The 14,003-nt window shown below is 54.4% G+C and overlaps 1 protein-coding gene across 1 annotated transcript; it reads right to left on the reverse strand.

Annotated features, from left to right (window-relative positions):
- Positions 1 to 1,228: 1,228 nt before the first annotated feature.
- LOC115833737 (sodium-coupled neutral amino acid transporter 5-like) lies at positions 1,229 to 10,995 on the reverse strand. Its single transcript, XM_030808578.1, is given in 17 exon segments — positions 1,229 to 1,695; positions 2,196 to 2,299; positions 2,392 to 2,536; positions 3,308 to 3,423; positions 3,645 to 3,745; positions 4,370 to 4,449; positions 4,659 to 4,796; positions 4,885 to 4,943; positions 5,543 to 5,625; positions 8,694 to 8,772; positions 8,909 to 9,001; positions 9,478 to 9,551; positions 9,640 to 9,652; positions 9,655 to 9,754; positions 10,387 to 10,462; positions 10,549 to 10,602; positions 10,976 to 10,995. Coding segments are annotated over 16 exon segments (1,416 nt in total). The 5' UTR covers position 10,602; positions 10,976 to 10,995; the 3' UTR covers positions 1,229 to 1,593.
- Between the last annotated feature and the right edge of the window lie 3,008 nt (positions 10,996 to 14,003).

Below are 14,003 nucleotides of genomic sequence, written 5' to 3' on the forward strand. Positions count from 1 at the left end.
TTTTGAGACAGAGGCTGGAGTGCAGTGGTGAGATCTCGGCTCACTGCAACCTCTGACTCCCGAGTTCAAGCGATTCTCTTGCCTCAGCCTCCTGAGTAGCTGGGATTACAGGCGCATGCCACCATGCCTGGCTGATTTTTGTATTTTTAGTAGAAACGGGGTTTCACCATGTTGGCCAGGCTGGTCTAAAACTCCTGACCTCAGGTGATCTGCCCGCGTCGGCCTCCCAAAGTGCTAGGATTACAAGCATGAGCCACCACACGCAGCCCCTTTTCTTTTTGAGACAGGGTCTCACTCTGTCACTCAGGCTAGAGTGCAGTGGCGTGATCATGGCTCACTGCAGCCTCAATCTCCTGGGCTCATGCGATCCTCCCACTTCAGTCTCTCAAGTAGCTGGGACTATAGGCTTGCACTACCACACCCGGCTATTTCTTTTAATATTTTTTGTAGAGATGGGGTCTTGCCGTGTTGCCCAGGCTGGTCTCAAATGATCCTCCTGCCTCAGCCTCCCAAAGTGCTGGTGATTACAGGCATGAGCCACCGTGCTGGGTCCACCTTTTTTCAATCATTTAGAAATATGAAAGCCAGTCTTAGTTAAAGGGCCATACCAAAATAGGCAGCAGGATGGATTTGCCCACTCGTGTGTCAGAACATCAACTCCAGGGCACTATTGTCTGCTTGGTTCACTGCTATATCCCTAGCACCTAGAATAGTGCCTGGCACCCAGTAAGCTTTCAGGAGATGTTTACTGAGTGAATGAGTGAAGTCTTTTTCTGTGTGTGAGATGGAGTCTCACTCTGTCACCCAGGCTGGAGTACAGTGGCATGATCTCGGCTCACTGCAACCTCTGCCTCCCGGGTTCAAGCGATTCTCCCGCCTCAGCCTCCCGAGTAGCTGGGACTATAGCGTGCACCACCACACCCAGTTAATTTTAGTATTTTTTAGTAGAGATGGGGTTTTGCCATGGTGGCCAGGCTGGTCTCAAACTCGTGATTTCAAGTGATCCGCCGGCCTCAACTTCCCAAAGTGCTGGGATTACAGGCGTGAGTCACTGCTCCTGGCCAAGTGAGTGAAATATTAAGTTGAGTAGCAAGTTACTGAAAGAGTGAAGTGAGTGAACGCATGATCAGGCACAGTCCCACTCGCAGGGCTCCAGTTTGCTCCAGCCTGGACTCCGGCAGGCTCCCCCAGCAAGACTCGGAGAAAGATCAGAAGGCTGAGTCCAGAGTGGTAGCTCAACATCTTTATTTTTCCTCTTTAGCCCGAGGGTAATCCTGACAAACAGCTTCAGCCAGGAGGAGGCAGAGAGGACTGGGCTGGGTAAAGGCTCCACCAGGACCTGGCCTCCTCCTCCTCCTCTTCCTCCTCTTCCTCCTCCCATGGGGTTGGGGTTGGGATTAGGGCCATGATCCAAGCTTGGCATCCCTGGGGAGGAGGGAAGTGGGCCAGTCTGCAACCTCTGCTGTCCCCCGCCTCTGACAACCACGTTCATGGGAACCAGCCACCTCCACATGCCGGGCAGGAGGGACCCTAGGGAGTGGCCCCGACCCCTCCATGTGCATGCGCACAGGGACCTGGGCCAGCAGGGCCTGATCAGTGTCCAGACATGCGGCTCTGGCCTGTGGCCCAGTTGGCAAACATAAAGCCTAGACTGACAGCCATGAAGAGGACTCCCAGGACTCCAAAGCACAGGGCCTGCGGGCCAGAGAGACAAGATGGGGCTGGTTGGGACTCCTCACCCAGTTGCCTTCTGAGAATGTTCCTCAAGTCTTCCACCTCCTTCAGAGAGTGCTCCATCCATTCCTGACCCTCCTCTGCGTGCCCTCTCCTTCCTTACAGCCAACCCCTTTCTGCGAGTCCTTTCACCTTCCCAGGACCCATGAGAGAACACGTTCCTCCATCCTCCTTCTTCAAAGTGCTTCCAGCTCTCTTCCCAATAGTGCTCCTCCATCTGTCTGGAGAATGCTCCCTCTATGCCAGCCTCTGTTTGAGTGCTCCCTGTCTTCCTGGACCCTGCTGGTGCTCTGTCTCCTCTGCCTCTTCCTAAGACAATCACCTCCATTCTTCCAGACCATTCTTTCAGATGCTCTCCCAGCTCCCTCCTATGCATGTCCCTTTCACCTCCAGCCATCCTGGAGTGAGCACTCCCTCCTTGGAGTGCTCCCTCTCTCCCTACTCTGCCCTGGAATGCTTACCTGGATCTTGGGCCAGGATAAGAAAGGCTCCACCTCAGAAGGTACGATGCGGAGGTAGAAGATGCTGGGGAGGATGAAGATGAGGCTAGGGGCTGAGGTGGACCCTGGAGAACAAGAAGGAGGGACAGGAGTCAACCTGACTTGGGGACAAGGCCCATATTAGATGGGGTATGGGACTGGGGTGAGGTTTACTGACCGATAACTCCAAAGATATCCCGGATGGTTGGCACACAAATGACAAGGACATTGACCAAAACAAGCAGGATCAGAGCTATGGCCACATGTCGTGGCCAGCTGAAGGCCTTGCCTGGGAAAAGCAGCTGCTGCAGGGCCCGGCGGATCTGTGGCCAGAGTAGGGTGGGACAGAAGTCAGGACCCAAGTGCTGCCCCCCTTCCACATGATCATCTGTCTTTAGCTCCACCCTCTGGCTGAGATCCCTGACTTCCCCTCCCTCTGACTATCTATGGCTCCACCCTGCCTAACCCAACATCTGTGTCTCCATGTTCTGAACAGGCTTCCTGCCTCCATCCTCTGACAATCCACGTCTCTTCCTTCTGTCTGAACACCCATCGGCACCTGCACCCACTGTCTGAAATCTTGCCTCCTCCTCTAGCTGACCATCTTCGCCTTCTCCTTCTGTCTGACCATCCACCGATCCTTCCACCCTGTGTGAGCTCCCTGCCTCTCTCCATCCGACCTCTACCTCCCTCCTCTGTCTAATTAGTTCTGCCTCCCCATCTGGGAGCCTTGACCCTCCTACATTCCATCACTTCAGCCTCCACCCTTTTTCTGTCCATCCCTGTTTCTTAATTCTACCCTCCAACTGACCCTTCCTGCCTCCCTCTTCTTTCTAGCCATCCATCGGTGCCTCCTCCTTCCAACTGACTACTCCGTCCCCTGACCCTCTCTCCCCTACTATCTATGTCCTCCCTACTTCTGTTTATCGATTTTTGCCATCTCTGTCCATCTGAAAACGCTGCCCTTTCCTGTCTGTCCATCCTTGCCTCCTTCATCCATGCATCCACTCCTGTCTCCAGCCTCGACTCACACATCCATGCCTATGCCCTCTACCCATCCATCCATGTCCCTCTGAGCCATAGGCCCCACGCACAGGGAACAGCACGACTGGCACAGTGAGGGTCACCGCGAGCAGCACGGCCAGGCGCACGCAGAGGATGAGCGGGTCCTTCTGGCTGTACATGTGCAGCATCTCCGCCTTCACGCTGCCTGGGCCATGAGACAGGGGGTACGGGATGCAGGATGTGGAGACAGCACCAGGATCAATGCCCCAGAAACCCATACATACATGCACAGTGACAAAATCCACACAAGTGAGGCACACCTTCTGTTTGGAAACTGACAGGTCCGTGGTCACAGAAGGAAAGAGCTCAGAGGCTCCCGCCCCAGGCCTTCCCCCTCCCCCCAGCCCTAGCCCCAGCCCCACTCACTGTAGAAGGTGAGGTATCCAAAGGTTGCTGTGAGCCCATACATGCAGAACATGGCCCCAATAGACACGTTGGCCACGGCCTGCATCCTGCGCTTGGAGGGCCTGAGGTGTAGAGGTCGTGGAACTGTCATGCTCAGACCCTGGGACTTGCCCCAGGTCCCTCAAAGCCAGCCTCCACCCTCCAGAGTCCCCTTCTCCCAGACTGACATTCAGCTGGCACACATGGGGACACCCGTCTCCGCCTCCCCTGTGACTAGCCAAAATCCCCTCTCTGACCATCCATATTCCCCCCCATATGACCGTCTCCCTCTCCCCTGCATTTGACTGCCACTGCCTCTTCCATCTGACCATCCATGCTGTCCCTCTGTCTGATCATCCACACATCTCCCATCATATCATCCCTGCCTCCACCTCTGTCTGTACCTCCCTATCCCCATATCACCAGCCATGCATATCACCCCCTCCATCTGATCATCTGATCTCTGCTTCCCAACTCTGTCCATCCACATTTGTGCTAGATATTAAAATAGGAGAATACTTAAGCCCCGATCAGCAAACAATCACTACCCTGAGTGCCCCAAGACCTCCTGGCCACCCCAAACCCCTCCCATGACACAACCTAGCTTCCACCAAGTGACAGTCCCAGGACTGCTGTAGGGAGTGTCAGACATTCTGGTTACCCCACTTGCTGGCCCATCATTCAGGCCCACTTGCCTGCCCACTCACCGGCAGAGCTCCGTATAGATGGGTAGCACCTCAGGGTGGCAGACAAAAGCAAAAGCCATAATGGGCACTGTGTAGGACATCTAGGGGAATGCCCGAGTACATGGGATTAGAGCCCACAGGGGTCCATCCCCTTCTTCCCATCCCCCTCCCGCCCCGTAATCGCCCTCCATATCAGACACACAGAAGCTCCCAATGTCCAATATCCGGCTCCACTCTGAGCAGGATGCACCGTATGACAGAACCAGAGGGCCTGAGTGTGATGCAATCTCCTACATGCCTGCACACACACCTGTGAGTCAACTGTGAACATCTGGGCCTCACAGCTGCTGTTGAACCCTTGGCTGGGGAGTCCCACGGGAGCTTCACTCTCCATTGCTGTTTCATTGCGGCCTATAGCACAGCCAAGCTGGAACTTCTTGTAGATGACCTGAGGATGGGGGCAGCGGGGAAGCCAGGTCATGGGGGAGGCTGTGTCCCAATGTCCCAAACTCTCTCCCCGCTTCTCTGTGACTCACCGAAACAAGGAAAAACAGCATGCAGGTCAGAGAGAGACCACTGGTGTACCCCAGGTAGCCTAAGAGGGGCAAAACACAGAGTCTCAGAAATCAGCCAGGCTGGTGGCTCACACCTATAATCCCAGTACTTTGGGAGGCCTAAGCGGGCGGATCACCTGAGGTCAGGAGTTCGAGGCCAGCCTGGCCAGCATGGCGAAGCCCCATCTCTACTAAAAATACAAAAATTAGCTGGGTGTGGTGGCGCATGCACCTGTAATCCCAGCTACTTGGGAGGCTGAGGCAGGAGAATCGCTTGAACCCAGGAGGCAGAGGTTGCAGTGAGCCAAAACCACGCCATTGCACCACTCCAGTCTGGGTGACAGAGCGAGACTCAGTCTCAAAAAAAAAAAAAAAAAATTGAATGGACCCCCGTACAGTGAACTCCAAACACCTAGTCTGGCCTTCAAGGTCTACCCACCCCAGTTACCTTTGCATAAGCTTCTACTTCCACCCAGAAAAACCTCCCCTCCATAGCAAACTCCTACTAATCTGTTCAAGCCCACATCAAATAAGCTCTCTCCTAGTGTTCTGCAGCCCTTGAAAATGAATGGGGGTTTTCTCAGTCTGGCTTCTTCTGTCTAACCCCACTACCCAATGGCCAACCCAGGGAGCCTCTTACCCAAGTGTTTCATGAGGGCCAGGGGCAGGATGATTAACACACTGACAATGATGATGAGGAGGTTTCCCTTCAAGAACCAGTCCCTAGAGAGACAGGAAGACACAGTGCCTAGCTGCCAGCCAAAGGAAACCGTCAGGCAGACACTCACAGAAGACAGCTGGACAGGCAGCTTTCTGCCCTAAGTCAGGAGAGTTAAGCTGACAACCTCAGCTTGAGAAGTCATTTAGGTGGTTACAGTGACAAATGGCACAATAGGGTTGACAAAAACAGTCAAGCTGATTATGAGATTGTCAGATACTATCGGTGGGACACAGCTAACACATACACAGCTGGACAAAACTTGCCATCAGACATCGCAAGTGGATGCACAACCAGATGGTCAAACACCCCAAATCGGTCAGACTCAATATAAAAATCAGTCCAGGCCAGGTGCGGTGACTCACGCCTGTAATCCCACCACTTTAGGAGGCTGAGGCAGGTGGATCACCTAAGGTCAGGAGTTTGAGACCAGCCTGGCCAACATGGTGAAACCTTGTCTCTACTAAAAATACAAAACAAATTAGCCAGGTGTGGTAGGGAGCGCCTGTAGTCCCAGCTACTCGGGAGGCTGAGGCAGGAGAATGGCATGAACCTGGGAGGCGGAGCTTGCAGTGAGCTGAAATCACGCCACTGCACTCCAGCCTGGGCGACAGAGGGAGACTCCGTCTCAAACAATAAATAAATAAATAGTCAGGTATGGTGGCGCGTGCCTGTAATCCCAGCTACTCGAGAGGCTGAGGCAGGAGAATCACTTGAACCCAGGAGGCAGAGGTTGCAGTGAGCCAAGATAGTGCCATTGCACTCCAGCCTGGGTGACAGATCAAGACACTCAAAAAAAAAAAAAAGGAAGTAAGAAAGAAAAGAAAGAAGGAATGGAGGAAAGAAAGAGAAAGAAAGAAAGAGAGAGAGAGAGAAAGAAAGAGAGAAAGGAAATAAAGAAAAGAAAAGAAAGAAAGAAAGAAAGAAAGAAAGAAAGAAAGAAAGAAAAGAAAGAAAGAAGAAAGAAAGAAAGAAAGAAAGAAAAAGAAAAGAGAAAATCAGTCCAACACAAGGTGCCAGACACAAAGAGAGTGAGTCATGATCGTGGTATGTCTGACAGGTAGAGCAACAGTCTGATGATCCAGTAGACAAGCCACGATGCAGAGTCCATCAAAAAGTCAGAAACACACATGCATGCTTGTTTGAACAGCTCAGGGTTTGTTGGATGCCTGAAAGTATGCCTGTGGACTGATTTGGCTGCACAGCCAAAGAAAGACTGAAATAGAAACGAAATCATCCAGCTGGCCACACTGTTGGAACCAAGCTCTGAGAAAAGGTGGGATCTGTACAGACATTGGAGGAAGGTGACCAGGCAAGACAGTCAGTTAAGACAGAATCAGCTGAACAACTGCTCATGCATTCAAAACAACTTGATTGAATGCCTATGTTCTAGACATTCACATGGTCTCTTTCTATCTCATACACAGTTACACAGAAATAAACCAATGGGAGCTAACTATAATAATGAGACATCTCTGGTCACACTGTCAGCTATCTAGTGTTCTCAGAATCAAACCAAAAATCTAAAAGGATACCCACAGAGAATAAAGATCAAGCACTCAGTTAAAATTGTCAGACTGGCTGGGTGTGGTGGCTCACGCCTATAATCCCAGCACTTTGGGAGGCCAAGGCGAGCAGATCACCTGAGGTCAGGAGTTCAAGACCAGCCTGGCCAACATGGCGAAACCCTGTATCTACTAAAAATACAAAAATTAGCCGAGCATGGGGGCTGAGGCAAAAGGATGGCTTGAACCTGGGAGGTGGAGGTTGCAGTGAGCCGAGATGGCGCCACTGCACTCCAGCCTGGGCAACAGAGTAAGACCCTGTCTCAAAAAAATAAAATTAAAAAATTAGCCGAGCATGGTGGTGCATGCCTGTAATCCCCCCTACTCAGGAGGCTGAGGAAGGAGAATCGCTTGAACCTGGGAGGCAGAGGTTACAGTTTGCTGAGATCATGTCACTGCACTCCAGGCCTGGGCGAAAGAGTGAGACTCCGTCAAAAAAAAAAAAAAAAAAAAAAAAAAAACTGTCACACAGACCAGAGTCAGACGGACAAAACCAGAGACACATCTACACACCATGCAAAGCCCATGGGACTGGAGGCAGAGTTAGCCCATGGGACCAGAGGCAGAGTTAGCCACTGGACACACAGAGCTGTTCATGAAACACACAGAGGCAGCTACACACATGCAGCTGAAGCACAAGCACTGCAACACACTGTGCATACACACTAGCCGTGCTGGAGTCCCATCGTGCACGTGCCCGCCACACATACCGAGCCAGCACAGCGGATCCGGACTCACACACAGTCAGACAGATTCATCAACAGAACAGTCCAGCATATATGGCTGCAACCATAATACAGAGGACACATAGCCACATTCAGGGATCACACACACACACACACACACACACACACACACACCAGAGAGAATTTGCCAGAACAGCCACTAAATCAAACACAGAGACGGAGTTGGCTGGACACGTACAGTCAGAGTGAGTCACACATAGTTGGTACCACAGCATACTACGTGCACACAGACACACTGCTGGAGTCAGCGATCACACACTTACAGTTAGACAGATTCAGCCAGATGAACCTAGAATCAAGCTCAAACAATCAGCTGGGCAGGGGAAGTCAGAGTGACCAAGGGTAAGACACACATGGTTGGAATCCCAGTATACGGGACACAGCTGTAGTCAATCACAGAGCTAGCCCAAGAGAATCAGCCAGGACAGCAGACGCAGAGTCAAACCCACAGGCAGAGTCTGAGTCCATTGGCTATATACATGCACACACACATGGTCAGCAGCAGAGTAAACCGGACGTAAAGAGTCAGCCTCCAGCCAGAAGCAGCCAGAATAAGTCACAAAATCAGCACATGGTCGACTGGACTCCTGTGGTCAGAGCAACAGGCACACAGAGGAATCAGTCTGACCCAAGTGGCCTGCCCAGCAGTCTCAAACTAGAACATCTGGAAGTCAGCTGCACACACAGCGCTGAAGATACTGACCGGGCCTCACAGGCAGAGTCAAGGGGCTGCTGGCCAGCCAAGGGGTGTTGCTCACTCACCCCTCGGGGTCCATGTACAGGAAGGTGCCGATAACCAGGGGGAGCTCAGATTTGATGATGAACAGGTAACTGGACATGGCTGGTGCAGGTGGGGGAGGTGTAAGCAGAAGGATTCTCTTCATGCCCCCACCCCGTCTTCCCCAGCCCAGCCTGGGGAAGCCCACCTCACTCCGCCCTCTCCCCCCAAGCTGACCCCCACCTCCCAGAGTCCTCACCCCCAACATTGTGCAGACAGATGACTGCGGCCACCACTACCTTCCCCGCAGGCCCGAATGCCCTCTGTCCCAGCTGCTCATAGGCTCGGATGCCTAGCGGGGGGATGCAGGAACAGGGTTGAAGGTCCAGGAGGCCAGGCCAGAGGTGCAGGCCAGAGGGCCCGGGAGCTGGGGAGTTGGGGCTTGGGGGAACCGGCTTTGACTGATGGAGGATGAAGGTGGGGGTTAAGCAGTTGGGGTTGAGTTTGGGGGCAGAGTCTGGGAGGTGGGATCCGAGGCCAGGGAAAAGGATGAGGGCTGGAGGTAAGAGTAGGGGTCTTGGAGCCAGACTATGAACTGAGACCATAGTAGGAGCTGGGGAACCGCAGACTGAGGGGTGGGGGTTAGAGGTAGAGTGTAGTGGTCTGGGGGTGGGTTCTGGGATGCTGGGTCCCGGATCTGGGGTCTGCATTCAGGGAGTTGGGTCTGGGGTCTGGGGTCCAAGGTCTGTGTTGAGCTCTGGATGTGGCTCCAGAGTCTGGGGTCCAAAGGGGTGGAGTGGGGACTGGGATCCAGGCTCTGGGTCTCACCTGCAATACCAGCACAGGTCAGCAGGAGGTGGATGGAGTAGGACGACAGAAGCGCAATGCACAGTAGCAGGGCCCTGTGGCAGGTGGCACAGCTCAGACCTGGCCCAGGCCTCCCACCTGCCCCGCAACACCCCTGGCCCCGCAGGCCACCTATGGACTCACAGGAAGAAGATAACCCCGTGTGGGCCATGGCATAGGCCAGCCCCAGGATGCCGCTGCCCATGATGGCGTTGCTGAGGTTGAACACTGACATTCCAAACGATGTCTTCCCCTCGAACTGCACGCAAGGAGCAAAGCCCGGGCACACATTGGGATGGGGCACCAGGTAAGGAGACTAATGCCAGGGCAAGGGAAGGACTGGAGAAGAAGCAAGCGGGGTGGAGAGAAGCCAAGGAGAGACCATAGGAGGAGGGAAGAGGCTAGCAGGGAAGAAGAGTTGAAGACGGAAGAGGCTGCAAATGGGGACAGCTGGGAAGGGGGAAACTAGGACAAACTTTGGAGAGAGCAGCTGGAAGTGGAGAGGACCCGGGGAGGGTGAAGCAGCAACCAGAGGTAAAACAGCTGGGGAGGGGAGACGCTGCGGGTGGGGATAGGCTGAGGATGAGGAGTGCTGGAGGAGGAAGAACAGCTGGAGGAGAAAGGCAGGCCGGGAGGGGAGCAGACAGGGAGGGCAGTCAGTGGGCCGAAGAGCGGGTGGGGAGAAGCAAGGCCAGGGAGAGAGCTGGAAAGGGCATATCTGGGGAAGAGGAGTATCTGGAGAGGGGAGCGACCAAATAGTGTGTAGCTGCGCTGGGGAGATAGCTGGGCAGGGGAACAGCAGGGAGGAGGAGGAGTGGGGAAGAGGGAGCAGTGTGGGAGGAGATTAGCTGGGGAAGGTGCCACCAGGACAGATCCTGTGGGTCCACTCACATCCATGAACTGGACTGGCTTGCTCCCAGGAGCAGGACCACGACTGGGCAGGAAGCCCTCACGTTCTTGCCTGTAGCTGGATAGGGCAGGGAAATAGGGGCCGATATGAGGGTAACCCTGACCCCTGATTCCCGAGCCCACCTCCTTGGACCCCTGACTCACCCCACAGCATCCGAAGGGAGGGCTCCATTCATCTTTGGATCCTGCAGTTCCATCCTGTGGGCAAAGAAATGGGGTGGGGGGCTCAGAGATAGAACGAGCGTGCTTCAAAGTGAGGGGAGCTGAAGAAGGGGGGAGGGGAGACCCATAGAGACCGACGGAAACACGGAGAAAGAGATGAGGCAGGGGAGCAGGAACAGACAGGGATAGAAATGGAGGCAGGTTGACAGAGAAAGAGATGAGAGAGAGAGAAGAAAAAAATCAGAGAAGGAGAGAAGCCAACAGTTAGTTACTCAGAAAGACACAGAGAGAGCCAGTGAGAGAGAAATAGTGGGGAGAGACAGAAAGCTAGAGAGAGAGCCGGACCCCAGCGCAGATGAGCCGACCACGTGGAGAAGGGATAGCCTCTCCTCCCAGACCCCAGACTCACGCTGTCTCTCTTGCCGTCTGTGTCTTTCATTCCCCGGTCCCCCGTGCCCCCCCCTTCCCTCCACCCTCACCGCGTGGCCAGGCAGCTCACTCCTTGCAGGGACACGTGTCGGCCTGGCTGCCCCACCCCTCCTAATGCCCTCACCCCCCTCCTTCCCGCCTGGGTCCCCAAGCCCGAGCCCAGAGCTAATGCAACCTGTTGAGTGAGCTGAGGGTTGGGGACAGACTCGGAGACCCCTGCCTCAGACGCTGCAAAGTGCTCTCTGCCACGACTCTGAATATCCTCACTAGAAGCCAAAGACAAGTCCCCGAACCGAGCCCCTTCCCAGGGACAGAAATGACACAGGGACTCCCATTTAACCCCGATTCTAGGGCCTAGAGGTCTTTTCCAGGACCCCTAGCAAGTCTTAAACACTCATCTTCTGGCAGAAGTCAATTTGGAGACACTTCCAGACTTGAGAAACTTCCTGGGTGTGGAGTGTGGGGTGTCTCAGGAACCTGGCCCGAGCCCTCATTTCCCCTCCGGAGGAAGAGCTATTTCTGAGACCTTCATCAAAGACCCCCTCCCGTGGCCTAACGAGTTTCCTGGGGTGGGGGTGTCTCTGCAATCCCCACCCGAGCCTGGAGCCCCTGTCTTGTGGGTAGGGCGTCTCTGAAGAAACCCCAGCCCTCTCCCTCGCTTACTCCTTGGGAAGGAGGTATCTCAGAAACCCCCATTCAAGGTCTCCATTAGAGCTCAAACTGGCTCAGGAAATCCTTTTCCCAAGTCCTGAATCCCGTTCCTGGGACAGGGAGGGTCTCAAGGAATCCCATCCCCACGACCAGCACCCTCCGGAGCCTCCCACCCACACCTGAATTCACTTCCTGGGATCAGGGTACCAAAAGGACCTCCCCACACACACGCCATTCCATTCCCCATTAGTGCTAAAATGTCTCCAAGGAACCCCGAGCCCCCTCCCAGGACCCCTACTCATATCTCAGGCCCCCAGGAACACCATCCCCGCAGCCCACGCTCCTCCTCACCTACCTGCTCCTCTCAGCTCCTGAAGTGGCCGCAACTCAGACTCAGGTTCGGGCGCCCTCTCGGCTGCCTAGGCTCCTGCTCTGGCAAGGTACTTTTTTTTTTTTTTTTTCCTGAGAAGAAATGTTAATTTTAATTTCGTTTCCCTCCTTCTGGCCCTGGGCGGGGGAAGAGGTGGAGAAGGGGCGCCCCCTATCTGGACCCACTTGGAGGGAGACAGAGGTTTGTCTGTGTGTTGATGGTGGGGGAAATGGCCTGAAAGATTGACGGTGTAGACCCACAGCTAGAGAGAGTGACAGGCAGACAGAGGGGATGGACTCAGAGCAGACGGACAGCAGGATGGGATGGATGGCAGAAAAAGGTGCAGAGAGGAGACAGAGAGAGAGTAGGAGAACCGAAGTTACAAAGAAAGCAGGCATGAGAAACAGCACAGGAACAGACAGACCACAGAAGGGACAGAAAGACAGATGGGCGGGAGGAGGGGATGCTAGGGGAGCTTGGTAGACAGGCAGAGACAGGGAGAAAGGGACGCACAGGCAGACTCAGAAACAGACAGGTGGGTAGGGATAGGCTCGTGAAAACACCTGCAGAAAAGGCAACAGGCAATTGGGCTCAGTCATAGACACAGGGACTCCCATTTAACCCCGATTCATAGACAGGAGACACAGGCTGGCAAAGAGGTGGGGGACAGAGCCAGACAGCTCCCCAAACAGAGGGTAGGACCAGACACACCAGCTCAGAGAGATGAAGGGGCAGAGGGAGTGGTTGAGGCAGAGAGACTCCTGGAGGGACAGAAGAAAAGAGGCAGAGAGAGGCAGATTCAGGCAGAGAGGCCTGGGGACAGAAGGGGAACAGGTGCAGGGGTAGTAGCCAGGCTATTCCAGGCAGACCTCAGGCAGACAGCCTAGTCACGAGAGGACCCTAGATCTTGGGGGCCCCCAGAGGGAGGCAGGGAGGGCGTTTGTGGCTGGGTGGGGAATGTGGACTGTGAACTCACACTGTCCGCAAACTGGGCGGGCACTGTAGTCCTGGACCCCACCCAAGCGTGGGGTGGGGCTTGTCCAAGCCCTGAGAAGTCCCACTATCTGTCTGTCCGTCTGTCTTCTATGGGAATCCGTCTGTTCACTCCCCTCCAGGCATATGACAGGCATGCCTGTCCCAGGCAAGGCACGTGTCCGCTACAGGATGTCAGGCAGGGTGGACTTGGGGTCTGGGACCACCTCAACTGGGCTGCTTGAAGCCCAGGTGGACAAGAGGCCTCTGTCTGGGCCCTTGCCCGCCTGCCCACCCCGACAGGGAACACAGAATTCCCGGAAAGGCCAGGAGCTGGCTGGGGCTTCAAAGCTGGCCTAGATGCCCTCACCCCACCCACAGTTGGAGGAGGACAAGGGATGGGGCGTTTACTTCTCCACAGCAGGAGAGAGACTCCTGCACACTCAGGAATCGCAGCTACACAACAGGACCCATCACAGCCCCATCAAGGGGCTCAGATACAGGCGCCAACTCGCCATCACTCACAGAGGTGCACAAGACACAGCCACACAAGAGAATAAAGACTGACAGACATGAACACACACAGACTCACCACTGCACGTTAAGAGCACAGGCTCATGGGACAGTCACACATGTGGCCACACAGAGTGACAATAGTCTTACAGCTATCAATACCCACAGGCTCAGAGCCGCTCACAGAGAGCACAGACTAACACAGGGGTAGGCTTGTGCCGATTTCCAGACACTCTAGACTCCTGAACATCATCGCCCGTGGACCCACAGCCATGCCAAAGACAATCAACAGGCAAATCACACACACAGATTCACAGCCACACACAGAGCACACAGACAATTACACACAGCTGATGACATTGTTCATGGGTCCTGGGTCTTTCACACACACATGATCCAGGTTCAGATGGCCCTGGATCTGAACCTGGATCCAGGTTCAGATGACCCTGGAGGCAAACTTCCAGATTCAAGCCCTAAAATGATTTCTCTGTGTATGTGAACT

The sequence above is a fragment of the Nomascus leucogenys genome, unplaced genomic scaffold, assembly GCF_006542625.1.
Source record: "Nomascus leucogenys isolate Asia unplaced genomic scaffold, Asia_NLE_v1 001653F_28951_qpd_obj, whole genome shotgun sequence".
Classification (NCBI taxonomy): domain Eukaryota; kingdom Metazoa; phylum Chordata; class Mammalia; order Primates; family Hylobatidae; genus Nomascus; species Nomascus leucogenys.